General features: G+C 49.9%; 8 protein-coding genes across 8 annotated transcripts; 5 read left to right on the forward strand and 3 right to left on the reverse strand.

Annotated features, from left to right (window-relative positions):
* Nucleotides 1-40: 40 nt before the first annotated feature.
* K444DRAFT_578615 (uncharacterized protein) lies at nucleotides 41-2031 on the reverse strand. Its single transcript, XM_024877622.1, has 3 exons — nucleotides 1876-2031; nucleotides 1283-1815; nucleotides 41-1233 (listed from the first exon to the last, which is right to left on the reverse strand). The coding sequence occupies exons 1-3, from the start codon at nucleotides 1922-1924 to the stop codon at nucleotides 334-336; spliced, it is 1482 nt and encodes a 493-aa protein (XP_024744094.1). The 5' UTR covers nucleotides 1925-2031; the 3' UTR covers nucleotides 41-333.
* Nucleotides 2032-7149: 5118 nt separating this feature from the next.
* K444DRAFT_639219 (RNA-binding domain-containing protein) lies at nucleotides 7150-8892 on the forward strand (the record flags this gene model as incomplete). Its single annotated transcript, XM_024884353.1, has 7 exons — nucleotides 7150-7253; nucleotides 7309-7373; nucleotides 7652-7737; nucleotides 7795-7950; nucleotides 8014-8065; nucleotides 8127-8554; nucleotides 8608-8892. 7 exons carry the CDS (start codon nucleotides 7150-7152, stop codon nucleotides 8890-8892), a joined length of 1176 nt encoding a protein of 391 aa, XP_024744095.1.
* A 1120-nt stretch (nucleotides 8893-10012) lies between these two features.
* Nucleotides 10013-10832, forward strand: K444DRAFT_623393 (uncharacterized protein; the record flags this gene model as incomplete). The annotated part of the gene is made up of 2 exons (XM_024882276.1): nucleotides 10013-10588; nucleotides 10638-10832. The coding sequence occupies 2 exons, from the start codon at nucleotides 10013-10015 to the stop codon at nucleotides 10830-10832; spliced, it is 771 nt and encodes a 256-aa protein (XP_024744096.1).
* Nucleotides 10833-11276: 444 nt separating this feature from the next.
* Nucleotides 11277-11732, reverse strand: K444DRAFT_515643 (signal recognition particle, SRP9/SRP14 subunit; the record flags this gene model as incomplete). Its single annotated transcript, XM_024873615.1, has 2 exons — nucleotides 11277-11605; nucleotides 11654-11732. Coding segments are annotated over 2 exons (408 nt in total), but the record flags the coding sequence as incomplete, so codon positions are not given.
* A 76-nt stretch (nucleotides 11733-11808) lies between these two features.
* Nucleotides 11809-14774, forward strand: K444DRAFT_649240 (uncharacterized protein; the record flags this gene model as incomplete). The annotated part of the gene is made up of 3 exons (XM_024885557.1): nucleotides 11809-11826; nucleotides 11977-12025; nucleotides 12080-14774. The coding sequence occupies 3 exons, from the start codon at nucleotides 11809-11811 to the stop codon at nucleotides 14599-14601; spliced, it is 2589 nt and encodes an 862-aa protein (XP_024744098.1). The 3' UTR covers nucleotides 14602-14774.
* Nucleotides 14775-14920: 146 nt separating this feature from the next.
* On the forward strand, nucleotides 14921-16673 carry K444DRAFT_516326 (dihydrolipoyl dehydrogenase; the record flags this gene model as incomplete). The annotated part of the gene is made up of 5 exons (XM_024873676.1): nucleotides 14921-14982; nucleotides 15044-15111; nucleotides 15163-15242; nucleotides 15300-16004; nucleotides 16056-16673. 5 exons carry the CDS (start codon nucleotides 14921-14923, stop codon nucleotides 16671-16673), a joined length of 1533 nt encoding a protein of 510 aa, XP_024744099.1.
* Nucleotides 16674-17357: 684 nt separating this feature from the next.
* On the reverse strand, nucleotides 17358-18420 carry K444DRAFT_8846 (uncharacterized protein). The gene is made up of 4 exons (XM_024888777.1): nucleotides 18334-18420; nucleotides 17941-18262; nucleotides 17535-17862; nucleotides 17358-17475 (listed from the first exon to the last, which is right to left on the reverse strand). Exons 2-3 carry the CDS (start codon nucleotides 18210-18212, stop codon nucleotides 17670-17672), a joined length of 465 nt encoding a protein of 154 aa, XP_024744100.1. The 5' UTR covers nucleotides 18213-18262; nucleotides 18334-18420; the 3' UTR covers nucleotides 17358-17475; nucleotides 17535-17669.
* Nucleotides 18421-19426: 1006 nt separating this feature from the next.
* On the forward strand, nucleotides 19427-21458 carry K444DRAFT_578629 (fatty acid/sphingolipid desaturase). Its single transcript, XM_024877623.1, has 2 exons — nucleotides 19427-19737; nucleotides 19795-21458. The coding sequence occupies exons 1-2, from the start codon at nucleotides 19538-19540 to the stop codon at nucleotides 21275-21277; spliced, it is 1683 nt and encodes a 560-aa protein (XP_024744101.1). The 5' UTR covers nucleotides 19427-19537; the 3' UTR covers nucleotides 21278-21458.
* Nucleotides 21459-21749: the final 291 nt, after the last annotated feature.

Consider the following 21749-nt stretch of genomic DNA (forward strand, 5'->3'; position numbering starts at 1 on the left):
GCTTGTCACAGTAGAATGAGGCAAACAAGTGAATTGGAAGACATTTATATAGTTCCTGGAAATGCTAAGTAGAAGCAGGCGGGTTTTGTTCTAGACAGACAGGTGTCGGGGTTTCAAGAATGTAAGACATGCGAAGAGGGTAGCTAAATCTCCAATAATATTCCTCTGTATTACAATCACAATTCTCAGCAAACATGCCCGTGGCTCCTGACACGGCACGATGTGAACCTCAACCCTAGGACTCCGGATCCGAAACGCCGTCGCTTCCAGGAATGCAACAGCAAAACCCTCCCTATCCAGACCTAAAAAACTCACAATTGGAGAGAAACGTCTCTATTCGGCTGCTTCACTCTCCAAATTCCCAGACGAGGGTGTCGACTTTAACCTCGTCCTCCTACGTGGAGGTGTTTTTGGAGGTAATTTCTTGATCCCGTTAACTTGAATGGACGGAGGTACTGGAGGCGGCGCGTGTCTTCTACTTCTAACTGGAGGTGGTGGCTTCTTTTTGACTTCTACCACCACCTCTGCCTCGGATTTAGGACTGTCTTCATCATGACCGTGCACATCATGCTCGAACTCTGTCTTCCTGCTTGGTGTTTGCACACCGGGTTTTTCCATCACGGCCGCCACGTTTACAACACTTATCGAGCTCGCCGTGTCTGTCGGCGAGAGGGAGATTCCCAAGAGCTTACGAGCAACTTCTCCCTCGCTGATATCTTCCTGTTGTAGCCAATCAATCTGTGAGACACGATTCACTAAACGGACCGTAGTCTCGTCCGCTGGTTCCCAATGTGCATTTGTCGAGCCTCCCAAGATGCTGAGGACCTTCACAATTTCATCTCGTTTGTAGTGTGGAGGTTGATGGAGCTGTGTGTGGGCTAGCAATGGGTAGAGGACCCGTAGATATGTGTGACGTAAGGATACTAATTCGTTGGGGAGATCAAGGAGGTTGCGAATTATGACATCGAGCAGGACACGCAAATCGTTGGTGTAGAAGTACTCATGCGTCGCTCGAGTTGTGAAGAGAAGATATAGCAGCTTGAGTATTAGGAGTTGGAGAGAGGTTTCGGTCTCGCGGTTGAGGAGGAGAATGATGTTCTCTCCGAACGTCATGTATGATGAGCCGTGCAAGGAGAGAAGTTTGATGACTCGGTTTGTCAAGCGGTGGAGCGTTGGATGAGCGTCCGTTGGTGAAGCTGTGGCTGCCACCATCCACTGCTCGTTGAGGACCAGCTGTGAAATGTTAGCTGGCCATCAGAACCTGAGGGAAAGCTCACGTTACCAAAACTCGAATGACTGGGTAATGATATGGATCATCAACATCGTCAGAAAGCTCCTCTATGATATTGAAGAGGCAAACTACAAAGTCATCATCCGCACAGCCAAGGTCCTCTGCCGAAATTCGCTGCACTCTTGACATCTCGTACAGCAGCTCCAATAGTAACCGGTGCAATCGGGCATCATCCCTCTTTCCCAGCTTGATCAGCTCTATCAACCTTGGAAAACAGCCCTCCTTATTCATCATCTCGAATGTAGGCTCGTTCTCCTTGCCATCGAACAGTAGGAAGCTGGCTATTACGTGTAGGCTCGCCGGTTCGTCCTCCTGCATCAAGCTATAGACAATCTGAATCCGCACATAGCCTTTATTTACCTCGAACAGCTCGCTCTGCAGGAGTTTCTGCGAGCATCGGGCGACATCGTACTCGGAGTGGAGGTACTCGTCTTTGAAATTGGTTGTGAAATGAAGATAGGTTCGCAGCGCATTATCGATCAATTGATGCGAGGGGCACTTTGCAGATACAATGTCGTCAAGCTCTGGAATTCAACAATCGTTAGCAGCCGCGGCACCTGCGGGGAGGGCTGCGGCGCAATTACCGTCCCAGAATTGCTGTTCGCTTTCAAGGGTGTACTCCAGCGTCTCCATCGTCAACCAATGGTGAGGATGCGCTCTGCTATCGAAGAAGCATAACGAAAAGAGAGTGCCGAGCAGCAGAGTAGGATGCTGGAGAGAGTTCGGGGCGATAGTGGGAGGTGTGCTCACTTGGTGGTTGGAAACCCTGTCATGTCGATTAGGTCAAGCAACCACGCCCGTTCCCAGTAGCGTCGGGCTCAGTTTCGGCTGTCTCATAAGGACAAGGCTGTGTGTGGCTGGGAAAGACGAGGCTACGAGGCTGGCCAAATTAAATTAACCAATAGAAGACTTACATCAGAGGAGCATCTTTTGAAAACTACAACAGGATTGATCTTGCAAGCTCTTGGCAGATATTCTTTCACTAGAACTACCTATTGCTAGTTTATAGCAAGGGACTGTCCTAAGGCTTGCATCTCGAAGTCAAATTCGCGGACATGCACTGAGATATTGGCCTCTAGACTGTTTTACACCTTGTTATCCACTCCGTTTACCAGGTTGAAACTGAATTCAAAAAGGCTCCGCCTTGCAAGTCCTAGAAACCAGTTCATAATGGTTCCCTCAGTTGTACCATGATCATGAGTCAAATCCACTTTGCTCGGAGGGGGAGGTTGGACTTGGCGGGAACAAGGATTGGGGGGTTTGCCGCCCTGAGCCCAACGAAGTTCGAAGTAAGGAGCCCCAGTAAAGGCCTTGCTACGATGTCTGCCTTGAAGGCCATGTGCAAAGTACTTGATCCACCCTTGCAGGGCTTTCTGATGGAAGAATGCGTGCAATACGGGCCTCACGAGCCATGCATAGTGAGTTTTCATTGCGTCACCAATCTGATACGTCTCCAATACAGTATTGTCATTGCGGAACTGCTTGAGGAAAGTCGGAGTATTGCCCGCGGTAAGGAACTCCTTGACTTCGTACTCTACTTCGGTGTACTAGCAGGTGTGATTTGGAAAGCCTGGATCATGGGTGTCTTATCGTAATGAACATCTTTCTTGCACTTCTCATCGAACCAATATTTATTGACAGCTAAGTATCTACCGCTTGGAGTTTGTAAGAAGGTGTCTCGCTCATCGTACCGCTCGGTATCGGTAGTCTATGAGGTTGGGGTGAGAGGAGCATCGCGCGGTTTCGTAGCTCGGTCCTGAAGTGCGAATGTTAGCAGAGTCTAGCGCAGAAGGAAAGGTGATTACCTTCCCAGGGCTTTCTAGGGCTATGAGCTAGGCCAGCTCCTCCTAAGCTTCATCCGCTCTTGTGGACGGTCTTGGAAGGTTTGCTTCAGGTATGGGATGACACTGAAGAGCGCGGATTTCGTCGAGGGATAGAAAGAGAAGCTTGACGTCGAGGTTGTCGTGTTCGCGTTTGGTATGGACAAACAGCGAGTAATCTCGCATTTGGTTAAGAGATATTGATAAGGGTATGCAGGCTTCACGTCGAGTTTGTCGTGGCAGCCAGCGAAAAGTGCAAATAATGATCAAGAAGCTTCTCTTCAGCCTCTATTCCTACTGTCCACACTGCCTGGAACATGTGCAACTTTTGTGCGAGTAATATACCCTTGCAATGAGTGTAACCTCGAGCAAGTCTTGCCCCCGGACACAAAGACACGACCAACGCACAATTCTAAGTACTTGGTACTTGAAATATTCACACGATACTGATTCTCGCAGTGTGAGGCTGGGCTGTTCGTGGAAAGAAAATGTTCACCACGGCGTCTAGTGACATAGCTCCTCTCAAGCTCTCCGCAAATTTGTATGGGGCCAGCCTGGCTGTGAGTTTTGCGCACTTGGTCTGTTCCTTGTTCATACCTTGTTAGACGAGAGCAGGCAAGTTTCTGGGTTCTTTTTCACTGAATTTCTCGAGTTTGTTGAGGGCTGTGTTCAAGCTGAGAGGAAATAGTGTGTTGGTCAGATATCATCAGTTCAATGGGCGTGAAACCCCAATCGCCACTATGCCCTTGTTTCGAAACCTGGTCTTGGAGCGCAATGCTTGGGTACAGGTAATTCTTAAGTTTAAGAAGTAACTTCATGGGTAGAAGGTATGGGTCTGGGGTGCTAATACGCTAAAGGCGAGCTCGCGAGTCAAAATTTCGTTTTCTTTCTCCACGAGCTCGAATGTACTTTATGGGCCATCCAAACCCCGATCTCAATGTGTGGTAGGGGTTTGGAAAGTGTTACCTTTCTTCTTCATGTTCTTAACATCTTCTCTCCTGTTACACACGCTTCAGGAATATAGTACTAAGTGACAGCCACTCGATTGGGAACCTTGACGGAGGCGTCCACTGAGGAGTCGTTCTGTCCACCTTGACAAGAGGCCCTGCCGGTCCGAGTCGATTTTGTGATGGTTCGCAGCCTTTTGTGGAATGCAGGTTGGGCCTAAAGCAGCGCAGGGCGCTTAGCAATTGAAGAGACCCCCGCACAGGCCATCAATCTACCAAAGCGGCACAAAAGTAGCTCGAGAGGCAGAGCCTCTTCAACATCCGCACTCTCCACAGCATATTAAATTTCTGACTGTGGGTGACCTTAAATTAAATCTTGCTGCATGGCCCTCAAGCACTCGCCGGGCGGGATCAACGGCCCGCGCTGCATTGACCTCTCTTTGGTATTAGCTGCCTTAGTTGGGCGACATCCGTATCTCGTGCTGAAGTCCCCTGCATAGGACATGCATGATGATGGGCCACATTTGAGCGGCCGATTGGGCATTGTTCCGCAGAGGGTGTGGGGGATTCAATCATCGAATTTGAGCTTGCAATCGTGATTTTGTTGATGGGGAGAAGTATTCGACCAGGGACGGGAGTAGTAATAGCACTGGATATCTTTTCGCAAAAGGCCCGTCATGCACGGTTTTCAAGATGAAGAAGTGCGATATTGACCTGCCGTTGCGATCTTGAACGCTCCTCCAAATGCCACTGGTGCTAGGATCATTCTTCGCAGTACGCCGCATCCCCCAAATGCGCCACCCGTGTAAGGTGATTGGGCGCGTCGAGGCTCCGATTCTTCAGCGTCGATCCATCTCAGAGGCTCCTCGGTGGGGCATGGCGGGTGACGCTGCGCTCGAAATCGAATAGGGACAGCAGGTTTCACGCCTCACATTCGAACGAGGTTGACAGCAGCACAGGGTTTCGTTCAGCTGCCGCATGCTGTCCACAAGGCGGGGATACTTCCTCGAGAGCCTGCAAATGGCGTCTGCAATGCTGAAGGCGGCGGGAGCATCATGCAAGGCGCGAGAACCTGAGGGAGATCGACCCATCTCTCAACGCTATTTACGCAAGCCCTAAGCCGCCCGGGGAACAATGACCGATCCCATCAAACTGTGACGGGAGTAGACTTAATTTGGGCGTAATAATTGGCTGGCTCGTTCCCAGCGAACGAGCCGGAGGTTGTCCAACCTGGCAAGCTGCAGTTCGTCGGGTGCGGTTTTCTCGAGGGCTCTGGCTCGCTGACGAGCAGCGCCTGCATTGGGAAGTCTGGAGAAGCAGCAAACTGAAGGGAAGCACAGAGCAATGCTTGGACTGGGACTGGAAATGCCGTGTTAATATGAGAGACAGAAGGCTGCAGTGCGGGTTGCAGGTGACGGATGTATGTATGTACTTACCAGGCGCGGTCTACTCGCGGGCCTCAGGGGGCGTCTCTGCCGGGTGGCTCTCACCACAGACGGATCATCATTCGATGGCCAAGGCCGGTCGCAGGCTGGCAGCCCAGCGGATGTGGTGTCCCCGGCATGTTCTGCAGCAGTGAGCGTGATCTAACGCCCGCGTTCGGCAGCACCTTGGAACGGGCAGGTCGTTAAGAGAGACGAGGCCGGGTAAACGTGAGATACGAAGAATAAGGGATCGACTTCGGGCCAGCAGTGGAGTGGTAGGAGAGTGGTGCAGTAGCTGGAGTGCGTGATGACCGGGGGCGAGCTTTTCTAGCTTTTTCCTGGAGCTTTTTGCTTTTTGCTTTTGGCGCTTTGCGCTTTGCGCTTTGTAAGGTTACGGTGGCCGGCAAGTGGCCAGCTTTGCGCCGCTTCTTCGGATGAGGACGAGACGCAAACTCAACCGCGTCTCCGAGCTCCCCTCCCTCCCCTCGCCTGCCCTCCCACTCCCACTCCCACCTGCTGCTGGCATTGCCTCGACCAACGCCTCTCTCTGTACAACCCATCCGCATTGTTCGGGCTAGGGTCGTTTTCGACATCCCATACAGTCGGGTCCGCGCTCCTCGTCCGCCGTCGCCCACGATTGGCCCCGTCCTCTCTGCTGGTCAATCCTTTCCAGCTTCTTGCAGCACCTCCCGCTCTCCACGAGCCCAAGGCAAGTCCCCCTCTGACTGACACCGACACGCAGTGCTGCACCTCCAGCTTGCTGCACCCTTGGGCAACAGTGCAGTGCAGTGCAGCGCAGACTCGCAGTGCTGGAGCCTGGAGAACGAATTGCTGACAGCGAGCTTCTGCTCATTGCAGGTCAAGCTCGCCCCCTTCCTCTCCAGAGACACGGCCTTACCCCCTCTCACCAGCCAGCAAATCTACACGACACGACCGGCCCACTAACCTCATCCTTGCCTCTGTCAGGATTTTCCAGCCGGCAGCTCTCGAAGCCTCATCAGTCACAAAGCTCGCTCACCTTTGTCCCATAGAATGTCCGGTGGTGAGTCCACCCTCTATCGCTCCTGCTCGGGTCATTCACTCTACATTCGATAAATTTCGTTTATCGTTTATCGTCCTTCGACGGGCAGCAACCTTTACTTCCTCTTCCCATATTATCATCTCCTCCACCCTTTCAGGATCTTTTGCAGTGCTAACACAGCCAACCACAATAGACGACTCCTACCGCCCGGGTGTAAGTCACAGACCTCCTCCTTCTCCCCAGTCTGCTCTCAAGCCGGGCGAGTTTGGGCCCGTAAGGCTGCAGACCCCATGCCCTCTATCCGCTCTCTTGACATGTGGCTTTCCTTCGCAAATAAGGTCCTTCCTGGCCTAGTTGCGGCAGCGAAGAGCTATTGCTTGCCTTGATGGCTGCGGGCTAATCCACGACCTTCACAACTACGCGCCTCAACGCATTTGCATTTTTATTTCCCTTCGCCTTTCCTGTTGACGCCTGCTTGATGATTGAAACAGAGACTTACGTATCGCAGAGGGAACGCAGCCCAAGACGTCGGTCCCGGTCTCCAAGATCAGCTCGTCGTCGAAGTTACAGCCCACGCTCGCGCAGCCGCAGCAGAGAGGACCGCCATCGAAGTGACAGAAGATCCAGAAGCCCAATCAGCGGCGGAATGTCTACAGGCGGAGGAGCCCCACACCGGTCGTTCGAGGAGAGAGCTCAAGCTAGAGAGCAAATGTTGTCGAGCCTCCGAGAGTCTTCGCAACAAGACCGTCGGTCAGTATTGCATGGCAAAACTCCCGCGTCCTTGTGCTCACTTACAAATTTCAAGGGTCTACGTTGGCAACCTTAGTTATGACGTCAAATGGCATCATCTCAAAGACTTTATGAGATCTGGTTAGTTTCCAAGCTGGGCTTTGGGGATGATGGCTGACAAGGCTTTGTCTCTTAGCTGGGGAGGTTTTATTTGCAGATGTGTTGTTGCTTCCGAATGGAATGTCGAAGGTGGGCGCCTATACGTAGCTGGCATTTTGAGTTTTTCTTTTCTGGTCTTTGAAGGAATGTTGGATTGACGGATGGGACGTTGTTCCGCGGGTTATGTAGGGATGCGGGTAAGTCGAAGAATATTTGCCTGGTCTACTCGAGCTCGAAGCTAACTTGGAGCAGCATTGTAGAATATGCCACGAGGGAGCAAGCTCAACAGGCCGTCAACACGCTCAGCAACCAAAACCTCATGGGAAGACTCGTTTATGTCCGTGAGGTATGTAGAACTTTAATCCACAGCAAACTCTACGGCAGTGCTGACTTTTCTATACAGGATCGTGAGGCAGAACCCCGATTTACTGGCCCACCGGCTGGTGGCCGAGGTGGTTACGAAGGTGGTGCCGGACGTGGCGGTTTCGCTGGTGGATTCGGAGGTGGCATGGGTGCCGGCGGTGGTGCTGGAGGAGGCCGCCAAATCTATGTCTCCAACGTTTGTCTCCTTCAATTTCCTCTGTAAGCTTGTGGTGGGCAGCTTGTTGACTTTGAATTCTAGCTTCCCTACACTGTAGGATGGCAGGATCTGAAGGATCTGTTCCGCCAAGCAGGTAAGTTCTATCTTAACTGCTAACATAGAGGCAGTAACATGGTATTAACGTTTTATTACAGCCCGCAACGGTGCCGTCATTCGTGCTGATGTTCACGTCGGACCCGATGGTCGTCCCAAAGGCTCTGGAATTGTTGCCTTCGAATCTCCTGACGATGCTCGTAATGCCATCCAGCAATTCAATGGCTACGACTGGCAAGGCCGCCCTCTCGAGGTACGTGAAGATCGCTTCGCTGGCTCTGGACCCGGATTCGGTCGAGGTGGTTTCGGCGCTCGTGGAGGATTTGGCGGAGGTTTCGGTGCTCGAGGCGGTGGATTCGGCCGTGGTGGATTCGGTGGTGGTTTTGGAGGTCGTGGTGGATTCGGAGGCAGCTATGGTGGCGCGGGTGGTTACGATGGTGGAGCTGGCGCTGTCTCTGCTGCTCCCAACCCCTTTACCGACTATGCCACTGCTGGTACTGAGAGAAGCGAGACCATCTACGTCCGCAACGTAAGTGTTCTCCATTCCAAATTGCCTTGAATACTGCGTTGACATATCAACAGCTTCCTTGGTCCACAAGCAACGAGGATCTCGTCGAGCTCTTCACCACCATCGGAAAGGTTGAGCAAGCCGAAATTCAGTACGAGCCAAATGGCAGATCTCGAGGCACTGGCGTTGTTCGCTTCGACACTGCTGAGAATGCGGAGACTGCTATCGAGAAATTCTCTGGTTACCAGTATGGAGGTCGCCCACTCGGTCTGAGCTTCGTCAAGTATCAAACTCCAGGCGGTGGCGGCGATGCTATGGAAACCGAGGCCACGAACTTGACCCAGGACCAGATCATGTAGAAGGTTCTCCTTGACGGACGATGCCAGTCCCTGGTATCAAGCGTCACATGGAGATCGCCTCCTGTCGCAACACAACACTCACTTCTGCAGCGGCCGCACTATTCACTTGCATGTACCACCTTTCTCCCAAACTTAACTGCGGATAGCATATCAGTCTACGACTGAGGGCGCATTCCTTGTTTCTTTCTTTTCCGAGATTGTTCTCCTCTAACTCCTTGACTTCGAGGATGCACATCAGGTCGTACGGAAATGGTGGATATGTGCTTCTCAACCAAAAAGTTTTCTTTTTCATAAAAATGGAGCTAGGCAATATGTTCTTATATGCAATTAGTAAGGGCAATGCGATGCTTTGGAACCAACCCCAGGTTCGGACAGTCCATTCAATTGTGCAACTTTACTGAGTATATCCCTGAGGTTACCCAAGATCTACACAAAAGTCCTTCAAGCTCGTGCATCACTTCGTTCCTTCCTTCGTATTCCTTCAGAAAGCTTTGCCAATGTTTATTCACCTGCTAAACAATCACAGGACTCGAATGTGATATCTCAAACACTGTCACTGTGAATGGTGATTCACAAGCTGACATGTACCATAATTCCGATTATTCACTCTACGAAGCTCTGTTTGGACACCCAAGTCATACGAATTCATTATACAATTTGCCCCCAAGTCTTTTCCTCTTCTGAATGTCCCACCAACAACCAGTAATCTCCTCCAACGACTCCGACATAACATCCTTTACCACATCTTCCATACTCAAAACATTCAATACACTCGCACGGAAGCTACAAATATCCTGACGTTGACTGCAACAAGTTCGAAGGGAATAAACTTGTGATGTGTCAAATTCTTCCTTTCACACTCCCCTGCTGCCGTCGAACATATGTCGAAGTTAGAAAGCTTCCAAGCTGTCCCGACGCATGGCCAGAATATAAATGCCCTGCCGAGCTTTGCATTCAAGTCCGTTATGAAGCTGAAGATCGAGATGTCGGAACATGCTGGAGATGCCAGGCGGAGATCGCAGGGGTTTTGGGTGAGGCAAGAGAGAAATTGAGGCCAGAGATCGACAGTGCGGTGATTGTGCATGGGCTTGATGAACTTGGGGTTTCTGGGAGGCGCAGAATGGCAGAAGAGGGCGGCACATGCTGGTATTGTGGAGTTAAGGCCGGTTGCCAGTACTGCGCACCCATCAAGGATGAGGTCGGGGCAGAGCAAGAGAAAACCGACGACCCTGGAAAGAAACGGCAACGGTGTGCTGGAGGAAAGAAGGACAAGGACAGGAACAAGAGGATCAAGGTCGAGCCGCGAGACAACAACCAGCCTCAAACGCCCGCGTTCTCATATCAAGATCCATCGCATCCGTCGCAGTGGCAGAACGTCTTTTCCACACCATACAGTGACATACCTTTCTCCGCAAGCTACGGATTTCCTCAGGCTAGCAATATGACTGGATTCGGCATACCATGGGGTCAGCCCCTCCTCCCGCAAGCGCTTGTAAATGGAACGACATCTTTAGACTGGGCCGTGGTGCAGAACGGGAATGACACTCAGATCGGATTTGGACAGGGCTCAAGTCAAGGCTATACCGACCCAACTTCAGGCCTTGAACAACAATCAGAGCCCCTTCCCAACTGTCCGCCATATCAATTCCAATATCCAGATCCAGCTCCTGATGTGAAGCCTACAGTTCAGCCAGAGGTAGGACCCACCCCCCTATTCTTTTGCAGGCGGTCGTAACAGATTTTAGATGAACTTCGAGAATCCGTCGCAGATGGGTGATGCTACACTAGCCCACCTGTTAGGCACTTACAGTACCCAGAGCTCCAGCGTTGGTCAGCAACTTTATCCGCCGGAATTCCCCTTCTCTGCTCAAAATGTTGATCAGGAAGCCGATAGAGAGCAACAATTTACTAAGGTTGAGCAACCTTTCCCCGACACCTAGAACATCTATCTTTACCCCCCGAGCTGGCGTCTTGGCTGTTGGTTGGACGTACGCTGTGGAGGCTCCGATGTGGTTCTTGTTTTGTTCAACTAGGAGTCGCGTCTGGTTTTATTTTTATTGCTCGATGGTTTTTGTGGTGTGTGGGATCATTTTGCAATCTTGGCATCGGGTGGAGCACAAGGAATATGCACTGGCTAGAGGTAGAGGCGCTGGCACTTTGATGTGTCCGATCCGGTCTGACCGAAGATGACGATAGAGCATTGAGGTTTGCAGTGACAAATAATACCTGATTTTGACGGCATGTATTTTTGGCTCGGTCTGCTACCTCCTGTGAATGCCCTGTTCCACCATGTAGTCTTGACATCGACATTTGGGAGCCTTTTGTGGCATTGTAGCCCTGCCTAGCATTTCTTGCCATGACCTCGAATACTCAGAGCCCCTCCACTAAGTCTTCTTGACTTCACCCCCCGTAACACCGCCACCCTGCTTCTTCTTTTTCGCTTTTAATTTCTCCTTTTGTTTGCTTCTGTCCCTCTTCTTCAGTCCCGACATACCCAGCTTGCAAACCTCCGCATATTTGGCAAAGAAACCATCTAAAGCATCTGCACCCACAACTGTCGATAGCTTGATCTTCTTATCTCTTTTTCCCTTCGATTTGCCATTTGTGGCTCGGATTAAGATCGGAAATGGTTTGGAAGGGTTCAGGTCTGGGAATGGTTGCTCTATTGTGGGTTCTGAGGCCTCGACGTCCGTGTCTTCGCCGTACGCCATTCCTAGCTATATCAGTTCGCTGCTGGTAAATATTGAGCAATGGGAATTACTCTTCTGAGTCAGATGGATGCTTCCATGATCCTTCTGTCGTGGCTCATCGAAGAGCTCTGAGAGACGGAGGAAGAACTGTTTGCTGTCAGTGAGAGTCTAAATGCCTGGCCACCAGCGAATACATACATCATCATTACTCAGATGTCCAGTAGACATGTCTACAGGAATAGCAGTGCGGTGAAATGGTGGGATGTCCTTTCGAGGTTGTTCGTGTGGGGTGAGGTTTTTGGTGGGGTCAATCGGCGATTCAAGGCTCCGACAATTTTTCTGGGGAACTTTCCTGTCTTTCAATTATACTCTTTCTCTGATGGCGCCCAAACAGAATGATCTGAAGCTCCCGAAGAAGCTGATTGAGCAGCTTGGTGGAGAGAGTAGGCCTTCTTTCTTTTAAGTAACTTAAACTTTGTAGCTAATTATATCAATAGATGTTCTTTCCGGAGATCGCAAATTACGTCCTCAAGGCGGCACGAGAAAAAAATTGCGTAAAGCAGCGCGAGTAGAGAAGAAGTCTTCACGGAACGGACCTCCTGAAACGAAGAGAAGAAAGGTCCAACATGTAGTCGAGTCTATCGGGAACCTGGAGGAACGAACTCACGACCCACCACCACCACCACGAGACCTTTCGAGAGAAGAGGCTGATCACCCTTCCAAGCCAAAATCGATCTTGAAACGGTCCAAGAAAATCGATCATCCACCAAGAGATAACAAGTCATCGCCTTCAATATTACCGCATACCAACGTTTCGAAGGCTGTCAAGGACAAATTGGCCGAGGACGACGAGGAGATTGCTGCTCTGGAGAAGAAGTTAGGCATTAGAGGGAAAAACTTGCCACAATCTTTCAAAGATGATGGACTCGACGAATTGCTGGAGGGCTTGGGTGGAGAGGAGGATACTGATGCTCAGCAAAAGAAGAAGAGGAAGTCAGAGGGCGATGAATGGCTAGAACAAAAACGAAGAAAGGCCCGAAAATTGGTTCAGTGCCAAGTGCCCAATATGGAAGACGAGGACGACGAAGGCAGCGATTCACTGGGGGAAACAGAAGACCCTGAGGACGGTGATGGTGCATCAGACATGTCATTGGATGGGCCACAATTCCCGGACGATATTTCGGAAGAGGATGAAAGCGAGCTGGGCAGTGGAGGAGATATCCTCGATGCAGACAACGACTTTGACGGGTTTGACTCTGATGGCAATGATGATGATGACAATATGGGCACCGCGGAGACTTCTACTCGGGTTCGGGAGAATCCTTATGTTGCACCTATTACTGGAGGTGATGCCTCGGTTCAGAAGTATATCCCACCATCCCTACGGAAAGCAGCATCGTCTGATTCGGAGGCATTAGTCCGCCTGCGACGACGAGCCCAGGGGCTGGTCAATAGGCTGACGGAAGCCAACTTGACTTCAATCCTTGGGGATATTGAAAAACTTTACCTTGACAATCCGCGGCAACACGTCACTTCCACTCTGGTTGATATATTATTGACATCTGTTTGCGAGCCTACGAGTTTACCTGATACACTCATCATTCTGCCCGCCGGGTTCATTGCAGCTATTTACAAAATTGTTGGCACGGACTTTGGAGCACAGGCCATGCAAAGGACTGTTGAGCTTTTTGATCAGCATTACGCGCATGCTACTAGTGCAGTCCAAGATGGTCCGGCAGCTGCTACGACTGACAGCAGTAAGGAGACTTCAAATCTCATCATGCTCCTCTCAGAAATGTACAACTTTCAAGTTGTCGGAAGCAATTTGATCTTTGATTACATACGACAGTTTCTGAGCAAGCTATCTGAGTTGAATGCGGAATTGTTACTGAAAGTAATCCGCACGTCTGGGCCCCAGCTACGGCAAGACGACCCGTCGTCATTGAAAGATATTGTTGCATTGCTACGACCTGCTGTGACAAGTATTGGTGAAGTAAACCTTTCGGTGCGAACAAAGTTTATGATCGAGACTATCAATGATCTAAAAAACAATCGAATGAAGATTGGAGGGGCTGCGTCGGTTGTCACATCAGAGCACACCATACGAATGAAGAAGATCCTTGGATCCTTAAACACACGAACCGTCAAAGCGAGCGAGCCTCTCCGGATGGGATTAAAAGATATTCAAGAATCCGGCAAGAAAGGAAAATGGTGGCTTGTTGGAGCTAGCTGGTCTGGGAATTCGGTGGAGAAGGACAATGGTCTTGGAGTTGCTGGGTCTACCAGCAAAACAGCTCTCACATTTGAAGATGCTAGCTCTTCCGATCTCGTCCAACTCGCTAGAGAGCAACGCATGAACACAGACATCCGAAGAGCGATTTTCGTTGCTATCATGTCTGCCACCGATTACCAAGACGCGTATTCACGGCTGATGAAACTCAAGCTGAAAAAGGTACAAGAATTCGAGATTCCGAAGGTCTTGATCCACTGCTCTAGTGCCGAGAAGATGTACAACCCCTATTACACTTTGATTTCTAAAAAGGTATGTGGAGACAGAAGACTTCGAACGGCATTCCAGTACTGCCTGTGGGACCTCTTCAAGAAAATGGGCGAATTGGACAACGACGATGATGGGGGAGAGGAGGATGAGGAAATCCTAGAAACGAGACAAATCGTCAACCTTGCCAAAATGTTCGGAACGCTCTTGGTCGAAGGTGGCTTGGGTCTTGGTGTTTTGAAGAACCTCAACTTAAGCTACCTTCAGCCAAAGACAAAGACTTTCATGGAGGTGTTATTCGTCACTGTTTTGCTGCAGTCACAGAGACAGTCTGAGTCAAAAAGGGATGAGCAGGCTGTTGTGAACATCTTTACCAAAGCTAAAAATACGCCTCAGCTGGTCATAGGCTTACAGTACTTTTTGCAGAAGATTGTGAGTAAGACAGATATTGCAGGTGACAAGGAGCAGAAAGCTACGGTGAAATGGGCTTGTGAGATAGCGGGAGATAGCCTTGAGGAGTAGGCTGCCATAGACACAGTCCAGGACTGAATACTAAAGAGCTGTGAAGGCATCGTTGCCACTCCTTAACACTGGTTCCTCCAACTGAAGTTGGACCAAGCAATTTTGGTATTCCATACCTAGCAAAACGCTCCAGAACCAATTTTCGTTTCTAAAAAAAACAAAAGCAGCAAAGCGGCATTGTCTATCCCTTCCCAACGCCTTCTCTGGCCGTCAATAAGCGACGGTCACGTGAATCAAGCCGATAGCTCCAGGGCATGCAATCAAGCCATCTCTCAGCAACCCCAAAAACTGCTCAAGCAATCCTCCGCCCTCACAAATCATGCTTCGAAGTTTAATAGTACCTCGGGCGGCCGCCAGGTCAGCTTTCAGGCAACAGCCATCGTGAGTTTGATCTCAATTGCTGAATGCCTTCGTATCCGCGAGCTGACAATAATTTTCCAAGCCTTCCTTCAGTTGTCGCCCCTTCAGCCATTGCGCTGTTGTCGAAGCGAAGCTATGCTACTGAAGCTGGTCAGTCGCACATGTGGATATTTGAACTAAGCTCAGGCTAATCAATAGCAGAACAGAGGGACCTGGTCATCATCGGAGGCGGTGTTGCTGGCTATGTCGCCGCCATCAAAGCTGGTCAAGAGGGCATGAAGGTATGGTCCCAACAACAACGACAACACTTGTTCATGTGTAACTAACATCTAGAATAGGTAACATGTATCGAGAAACGTGGCACACTTGGGGGAACCTGCTTGAACGTCGGCTGCATTCCTTCGAAAGCTCTCCTCAACAATTCACATCTCTACCACCAAATCCTGCACGATACGAAGGCGCGAGGTATCGAGGTTGGAGACGTAAAACTCAACTTGGCACAGATGATGAAGTCAAAAGATACCGCGGTTACGGGCCTGACAAAAGGAGTGGAGTTCTTATTCAAGAAGAACGGTGTTGAATACGTTAAGGGGACCGCATCGTTTGCTGGAGAACACGAAATCAAGGTGAACCTCACCGATGGGGGGGAGCAGACTATCGTGGGAAAAAACATCATCATTGCTACCGGCAGTGAAGCCACACCATTTCCCGGTCTCGAGATTGACGAAAAGAGAATCGTCACAAGTACAGGCGCTCTTGCTTTGGATAAAGTTCCCGAGAGCATGGTTGTGATAGGCGGTGGTATCATTGGTCTCGAAATGGGCTCTGTCTGGGCTCGGTTAGGCTCGAAAGTCACTGTCGTAGAATTCTTGGGTCAAATTGGTGGTCCGGGCATGGACGCTGAAATCTCAAAGGCCGCCCAAAAGATCCTAAAGAAGCAGGGTATCGATTTCAAGTTGAACACCAAAGTCATGGGAGGTGATGCTAGTGGCGACAAGATTAAGCTCCAAGTCGAGGCTGCCAAGGGGGGCAAGGAGGAGACAGTAGGCAAAATCATGGAAATTGCGACAATAAATGCTAATACGTTGTTACAGCTCGATGCAGATGTCGTCCTCGTTGCTATCGGTCGCAGACCATACACGGCCGGTCTTGGATTAGAAAACATCGGCCTCGAGACCGATGAGAAGGGAAGACTGGTCATTGACTCTGAATATAGGACAAAGATCCCACACATTCGAGTGGTCGGTGACTGCACATTTGGCCCAATGCTTGCTCACAAGGCCGAAGAGGAGGCTGTTGCTGTGGTCGAGTACATCAAGAAGGGGTACGGCCACGTCAACTATGGTGCCATTCCATCTGTCATGTATACGCACCCGGAGGTCGCATGGGTTGGCCAGAACGAGCAGGAGGTCAAGGCTTCAGGAGTGAAGTACAAGGTCGGCACATTCCCGTTCTCAGCCAATTCGAGAGCCAAGACAAATCTCGATACTGAAGGTTTGGTCAAAATTATCGCCGATGCCGAAACTGACAGAATCCTGGGCATTCACATCATTGGGCCTGGTGCGGGGGAGATGATTGCAGAAGGCACGCTGGCAATCGAGTATGGGGCTTCGTCTGAAGATATCGGAAGGACAAGTCATGCTCATCCAACTCTGTCAGAGGCGTTTAAAGAGGCGGCAATGGCAACGTACGGCAAAGCAATTCACTATTGAGCATAAGGCGTTTATATCCTTGTAAGATAGCCGCATAAAATTGAGAAGGTTGATAAATTTTCTTCTCAGACATCCGTTGTGGTGCGAAGGTTGATTTGAAGTCCCCTTTCAGGAGCAAGAACTGTAGGAATAACACTGAAGGATGGTGGTCAAAACAAGTTCAGGATGTTAAGAGGGTAACTTGGAAACCCAACGATATCGGCCACTCGTGGCCCACAACTTTATAATCGCACAACTACCTCATGGTATGGTACGGGCAAAGGTAAAGAAGATTGTGGGTTGTGGAGGTCAAAGTCACCGCGTTCCCACCACCCCCGGGCATGAGAAATATAAATGGTTCGGGTGTGTAAAGGTTTGCCGTGCAGCTCTAGGGGTTGGACACGACTATACGGTGACAATTTCTCTCTAGATGCCGGTAGGCGAGGTGGCATAACTGTCTTCTCCCACAGGCAGCAAAGTACCGAGTATGGAATTGTAAGGCAAACAGCTAACAAGGCTCGTTCTCATAAAGCACCTAAATACATGATAAAGTGGAAAATGTAAAAGGAAAGAAAATACATCAAGCAGCGAACTGTTCCGACCACTCCCAGTTCTCGGAATGGGATTTACCCCACCAAAGACGAACACACCTGCTACTCAATAGTTGTCATCTACTATTGAGCAATCTTTCTCTTTTGTAACTTCAAATGCCAAATCAAGTATCCTCAACTCTACGCCCTGGAAGCTGTTTAAAAACACAAATCGAATTGACGAAGCCTTGTTGAAACAACCGTTAAGGCAAGTACCATCTCAACTAGCAGTCCTGTATGGATTGGTTATCATTGCTTACAATTCTGGTGGAGTGAGGAAAAGAGAATGTACCTGTACTCCAGTGTAATTCGCTTGGCCGAGCCACCCTCCATTGACAATTTTGTTCAAACGAAGCCTGTTCACACTAGACAGTGGGTAGCTTCGTATCTGTTGGCACCTCTCCCCAAGGTGTGGTATTCAGTCGTATCAGTTTCTCAAATATCTTCCCCGTCCGGGCATTCCATGGCCACGCATTCCCGGGCCCCTGAAACCTCCAAACCCTCCAACTCTTCCCATGCCTTCCCCAAGACCTCCGATACCCCAGCGAGGATATAGAGCTCCTCGACCTCCTGAGAGACCAAGGTGACCGTCTCCGAAGGCGAAGCTCCGTCTAACCCCTCTAGAAATGCGAATTAGCTCATTGTCGAATGAAGGCCAAATGCGACCCCCTCTACATGAACGAAAATTAATCTTTTACCTTCCATAACCAGAATACAAGTAGTCATCAAATGGATAGGCATTACTGTAGGGGCAGTCGAGACAATCACAGCTATCTTGAACTAAATGCCCGATCTTGAGAAGTTGTTCGCACTGGCAGACATGGTGTTGGGTGTAAGGATGGTCGAAGCTGGTGGCACACCGGTCGAGTCCATGTATGTAGCGATTGTTGAAGGGACTTCCATGAAGGCCTCCCAATGGTCGATGAATGCCAGCTCTCGCAAGCAAGAGCTCGTCAAGGTAAGGAGACATTATGGGATGAGTAACAGGGAAGGAAGTTTCGTTGTGATAGATTGCTGTGTCTGGAGAAGGACTGAATGAGAGGTTGTAATGTTTTAGGAAAGGAAAGATTCACGAAATGAGCGGCATGTACCCAATTTATCGACACAAGATCCTGTCCACACCCGAAAACCGGCGAGATATTCCGTTAGAGATAAACAGGGCTTACGAAGGGCTCGATCAGCTATCCTACCAGAAAGAAAGGATTATTGAGGTGGTGCAAGAGTAGCACAGGGGGCAATTCCTTTGATGAGACTACCACGCGGAGCATTTTCCGTCTGCTTACCAAAATCTTGGAATGAAATTTTAAGACCACAATTACTGCAAAACGGACGCTACAGTATCACATGAATGGAATGAATGGCTATTGAAACAGCCCGATGGTGGAACAAGCTTGAAGCAAACAATCCTCACCGAAAGATGGTTTTCTGACACGGTGCGGTCAGAGCGACAAACTCTAGATCAGGAAAACATAGAATTCCCATTCTCCACGTGGCAAACAAACTTGCTTTACCGCTGGTATGGCAGCCGCGGCCGGAGATAGGTTCTCGTCGGTTGAACGGGGAGATATGGGGAGAGGATCCGTGAAACTGACAAGATCTACCACACATTCCAGCTCCCATGACCACTTCGAAGGTAGGATAATGCAGCTTATTTTCGAATGTATTTGCTACCTTCAGTGCACCGGAAGATGGCGGAACCGTCTCTTGAGATGGTTAAGGCAACAGAGCCCACATCTCGATCGTCGAGTCCGGAACGGCCCTTCTTTCGGGCCGGGCTTTTGGAAAGCGCTCGGGGTTTTTCTTCTCGCCGTACCACAAGAGAAATCTACTCTAAACTCGGGTGAAAGCCAAGTTCAAACAAGGGATACGAGAGCAAACAGTACTAAAATAGCAAAACTACTCCTTCGGGACCGAGCCCAGTCAGCGATGCTTGCGCCAGAAGATAATCCTTTAAGTGAGGCTGCTCAGAAGAACGTTTTACAAGTTCAAACATCTCCTCGGATCTCCGATTCCGCAACTTTGCAAATTAGCAACGACCAAACGATGGATGTGTGAAGATGTGAAGTGTGAGGCTATTCTCACGTGAGAGTTGTTCAGGGGCTCGAGGTCCTAACCGAGCCACTAAACTCAACCCAGAAAGCTCTCGCGGGGCAATGGTGCCGCCGATCGTCTCACAGATGGCTCGACCGCCTGGCTTTCTTCAAAAGCAGACCGAAACTTACAAAGTCATGACTTGTGACACCCGCGACCCTCCGCAACTGGCTATTGTTATCAATTGACTTCAGCTGACTCACAATGCCCCCAATGAAGGCTCCTGGCCGGACGGAAGCCGTGCTCTCTCGGCGACAGATCGAGGGTCTGATTGCCGATGGAAGATCCATTATAATTGTCGAGCAGAGGGTGCTGAAGGTCGACCCTTGGTTGAAATACCATCCTGGAGGCGCCAAAGCCATAATGCATATGGTTGGGAGAGATGCTACTGATGAAGTGAACGGGTAAGTACTCTCTAATCGAGGCTCTGCCTTACTTTCCACTGATCATCTGCCGCACAGATTCCACTCCCCCGAAGCAAAGAAACGTATGGAGAGATACCGAATTGGTCGAATAGAAGGGCGATGGGTGAACTTTGTGCCCCCCATACAAGGCGGCAAATTTAGGCCATACGTCAAGGGTCTTGTGGCTGTGGAAGAGGATGAAGATGCTGATCAGACACCCACGACTTCGGACATTTCGAGAACACCGTCCCCAATATTCGATGCCGAGGAACCAAATACTCGTCGACGCATTACTTCGAACAACGATCCTCTTGTTTCTTCCGCATCGTCAGTATCATCTGCGGCAGAGCAGGAAGATGGGGTGTCTTACTTAGATGCTCGGACCAAGGAGCAGATTTATCTGGACCTCGCCAAGTATCCCTCATTGGACTTGGATACACAAGACGAAGTTGTTCGAAAATACCGCCTTTTGGATCAGCGAATCCGAGCAGAAAGGCTTTACGATTGTAACTACTATGCGTACGCCATCGAGGCCTGCCGATACACATTTCTTGCTTGCATGATGCTTTTGTTTCTCCATTGGGGATGGTATGGTACGAGCGGCTTGTTTCTAGGTTGCCTTTGGCATCAGCTTGTCTTCACTGTGCATGATGCAGGTCACATGGGAATCACCCACAATTTCACGGTTGACACGGTGGTTGGAATCATCATCGCAGACTTCATAGGTGGATTATCAGTGGGGTGGTGGAAGCACAACCACAACGTTCATCACATTGTTACGAACTCTCCAGAACATGACCCGGACATTGAGCATTTACCATTTTTCGCCATCTCCCATAGGTTCCTCGAATCACTCACATCCTCCTTTTACGAACGAGTTATGGCCTTTGACAAATTTGCCAAGGCCATCATCCCTTACCAGGCATATCTGTATTACCCAATACTTACATTTGGACGATTTAATTTGTACTTCCTGTCATGGGAGTTCCTCATCAAGGGCACCGGTCCAAGGAAAGGACCTGCTGCGTGGCATCGATGGCTGGAGATTGCCGGCCAAGTTTTCTTCTGGTATTGGTTTGGATATGTCATCATGTACAAGGCGATCCCAAATGCCTCGGGCCGTTTGGCGTTTCTCATGGTCAGCCATATGGTCACGATGCCTCTTCACGCTCAAATAACCTTGTCTCATTTCTCCATGAGCACTGCAGAGCTCGGCCCACACGAATCGTTCCCTCAGAAGATGCTGCGAACAACGATGGATGTCGACTGTCCTCAGTGGCTCGACTTCTTCCATGGTGGCTTGCAGTTCCAAGCTATTCACCACCTATTCCCCAGAATGCCAAGACACAACCTTCGCCGGACTCAGAAGCTCGTGCAGGAGTTTTGCTCTGAAGTCGGGATACCGTATGCACTCTACGGTTTTGTGGACGGGAGTAAACAAGTCATCGGGAGGCTTGAAGAGGTCGGAAGGCAGGCGACAATCCTTGCCAAATGTCAGAGGACCATTGCTGAGAGAGGTGACCTACTCAATGGACACTGAGCCCGTACGGGTTGATATATGGTTCTACGTTGCTCGGAGTTTAAGAGGATATGTTTCAATTAGAGGTTTAAGATACTTCCCACTATAGAAGTGATACTTTCAGCTACGATAACTCAGCTTATTTCCATAGCCCACCTAGCTATCATATTCCCGAGGAAATCTTCACACAACAACATCAGTGGTCACTCTCTTCGCAAGTTACTATTGATGTGACCAAATGCTGCAGGTGTTGAATACTGGCATCCGTCGCGCTGATTCAGCCTTCGGCGAGATTTAAAAGATTCTAGGACCTTGCATCTCGCTAGCAACGGCAGAGCACGTGTGGAACTTTTAGTGGTGGGCTAGTTGGCCCCGATCTTCCGTCTTAGCTCTGATGCATCAGCCAAACTCCCTTGGAACAGCTTTCTTTTGTTGTTTGAACAACTCATTTTTCCAAATAACGATCAAGTCACACCCTCGGCCACTCAATCCG

This window comes from Hyaloscypha bicolor (assembly GCF_002865645.1).
Source record: "Hyaloscypha bicolor E unplaced genomic scaffold K444scaffold_10, whole genome shotgun sequence".
Taxonomy (NCBI): Eukaryota; Fungi; Ascomycota; class Leotiomycetes; order Helotiales; family Hyaloscyphaceae; genus Hyaloscypha; species Hyaloscypha bicolor.

What these genes read in the sequence shown, in the direction of transcription:
- K444DRAFT_578615 (XM_024877622.1), bottom strand. Translation starts at nt 1,924, where the DNA reads ATGGAGACGCTGGAGTACACCCTTGAAAGCGAACAGCAATTCTGGGAC. An exon ending in CGAACAGCAATTCTGGGACG is followed by an intron (nt 1,816 to 1,875) that starts GTAATTGCGCCG and finishes GTTGAATTCCAG; the next exon opens with AGCTTGACGACATTGTATCT. An exon ending in ACCCAGTCATTCGAGTTTTG is followed by an intron (nt 1,234 to 1,282) that starts GTAACGTGAGCT and finishes AACATTTCACAG; the next exon opens with CTGGTCCTCAACGAGCAGTG.
- K444DRAFT_8846 (XM_024888777.1), bottom strand. Translation starts at nt 18,212, where the DNA reads ATGTCTCCTTACCTTGACGAGCTCTTGCTTGCGAGAGCTGGCATTCAT. An exon ending in TTGTATTCTGGTTATGGAAG is followed by an intron (nt 17,863 to 17,940) that starts GTAAAAGATTAA and finishes TCGCATTTCTAG; the next exon opens with AGGGGTTAGACGGAGCTTCG.
- K444DRAFT_578629 (XM_024877623.1), top strand. Translation starts at nt 19,538, where the DNA reads ATGCCCCCAATGAAGGCTCCTGGCCGGACGGAAGCCGTGCTCTCTCGG. An exon ending in GCTACTGATGAAGTGAACGG is followed by an intron (nt 19,738 to 19,794) that starts GTAAGTACTCTC and finishes TCTGCCGCACAG; the next exon opens with ATTCCACTCCCCCGAAGCAA.